The sequence below is a fragment of the Etheostoma spectabile genome, chromosome 15, assembly GCF_008692095.1.
Source record: "Etheostoma spectabile isolate EspeVRDwgs_2016 chromosome 15, UIUC_Espe_1.0, whole genome shotgun sequence".
Classification (NCBI taxonomy): domain Eukaryota; kingdom Metazoa; phylum Chordata; class Actinopteri; order Perciformes; family Percidae; genus Etheostoma; species Etheostoma spectabile.
Window position 1 is genome coordinate 33,705,203 of NC_045747.1, and position 1,038 is coordinate 33,706,240.

The following is a 1,038-nucleotide window of genomic DNA, read 5'->3' on the forward strand; positions in this document are numbered from 1 at the left end:
ATTGGTGTATCTGATGTAGGCAGGGCCACAGAAGAGCTAAACAGATGACAGTCTAAACTACCAGTTAGCTCTGCCGGTAGCTAAGCGCATGGGGCTCTGGATACGTCACCCTGTGTGTGTTTGTGATTGGTCGTAGTGTTATCCAATTGCATGCAGTGAGATTTTCAATTGCACGCTGGGTGCCGCCCCTCGAGTTGGGCGATTTTCATTACTCAGTGCCAGACCCTTAATCTTTCGGATTTGGGTCTGGATTTCCAGGCTAGTGTTTGTGTAGAAAAACTGCAAAAGTAAATTTAATCAAGTTTAAATCAAATCTTTAACACAAAGTGTGCCGAAAGTGAAGGGGATCTGTAACTTTGAGTCAGTCTCAGACAGCTGTGTGTTACAGTACGCGCCTTCTTTTTTATGCAGTTAAGTTCCATCCTGAACTGGGAGCCAGTAGTCAACTCTGTGTCCATTTTGTCATACAGGATGAGGAGGCGGCATTGGCCGATGGGGAAGAAGTTGCATATGAGGGCAGCGTGCGTCACTTCCTGTTGGAGTACAAAGCCTGGCAGGACAACATCCAGCTGGTCTTGTTCACCGTGGTTCAGGCCAGCGGGCAGCCCCGCAGCCAGGAGCAGCTTGAACTGCTGGAGGAGATTCCTGCGACCCTGAAGGAACTGCACTCCCAGAGCCAGAGGTGCTCACATTTACATACATGTATACTCTTACACACACACACACCTTTCATTTCTCTGTATACGTCCTGTATTAATATTCTGTCTGTGCTTCATTACAGTGTGTATAATGGCCTAGTGAGCTTTGCCTCCCCACTAGTGACAGACAGAGACCGAGACAGTGAATGTGCCAGTCCCGTTTCAGCCGTACAGACGAGCTTTGCAGCAGGTAAGACATGCCAGCTTCCTTTTTGACAGCAGCTGTCTTCATTTGGGGCGACTGGGGCTCAGTGGTAGAGCGGTTGCCTGCCAATCGGAAGATTGGTGGTTCGATCCCTGGCCCTGCAGTCCCACGTCGAAGTGTCCTTGGGCAAGACAC

The 1,038-nt window shown here is 49.6% G+C and overlaps 1 protein-coding gene across 2 annotated transcripts in view; it reads left to right on the plus strand.

Moving 5' to 3' along the window:
- Nucleotides 1-1,038, plus strand: part of smg1 (SMG1 nonsense mediated mRNA decay associated PI3K related kinase) — a gene marked incomplete at its 5' end in the record, with an annotated part of 59,965 nt that overhangs the window by 51,129 nt on the left and 7,798 nt on the right. For both annotated transcript variants that reach the window (XM_032536865.1, XM_032536866.1), the window contains 2 exon segments: nt 471-682; nt 782-888. In XM_032536865.1, the coding sequence (XP_032392756.1) occupies nt 471-682; nt 782-888 (319 nt within the window).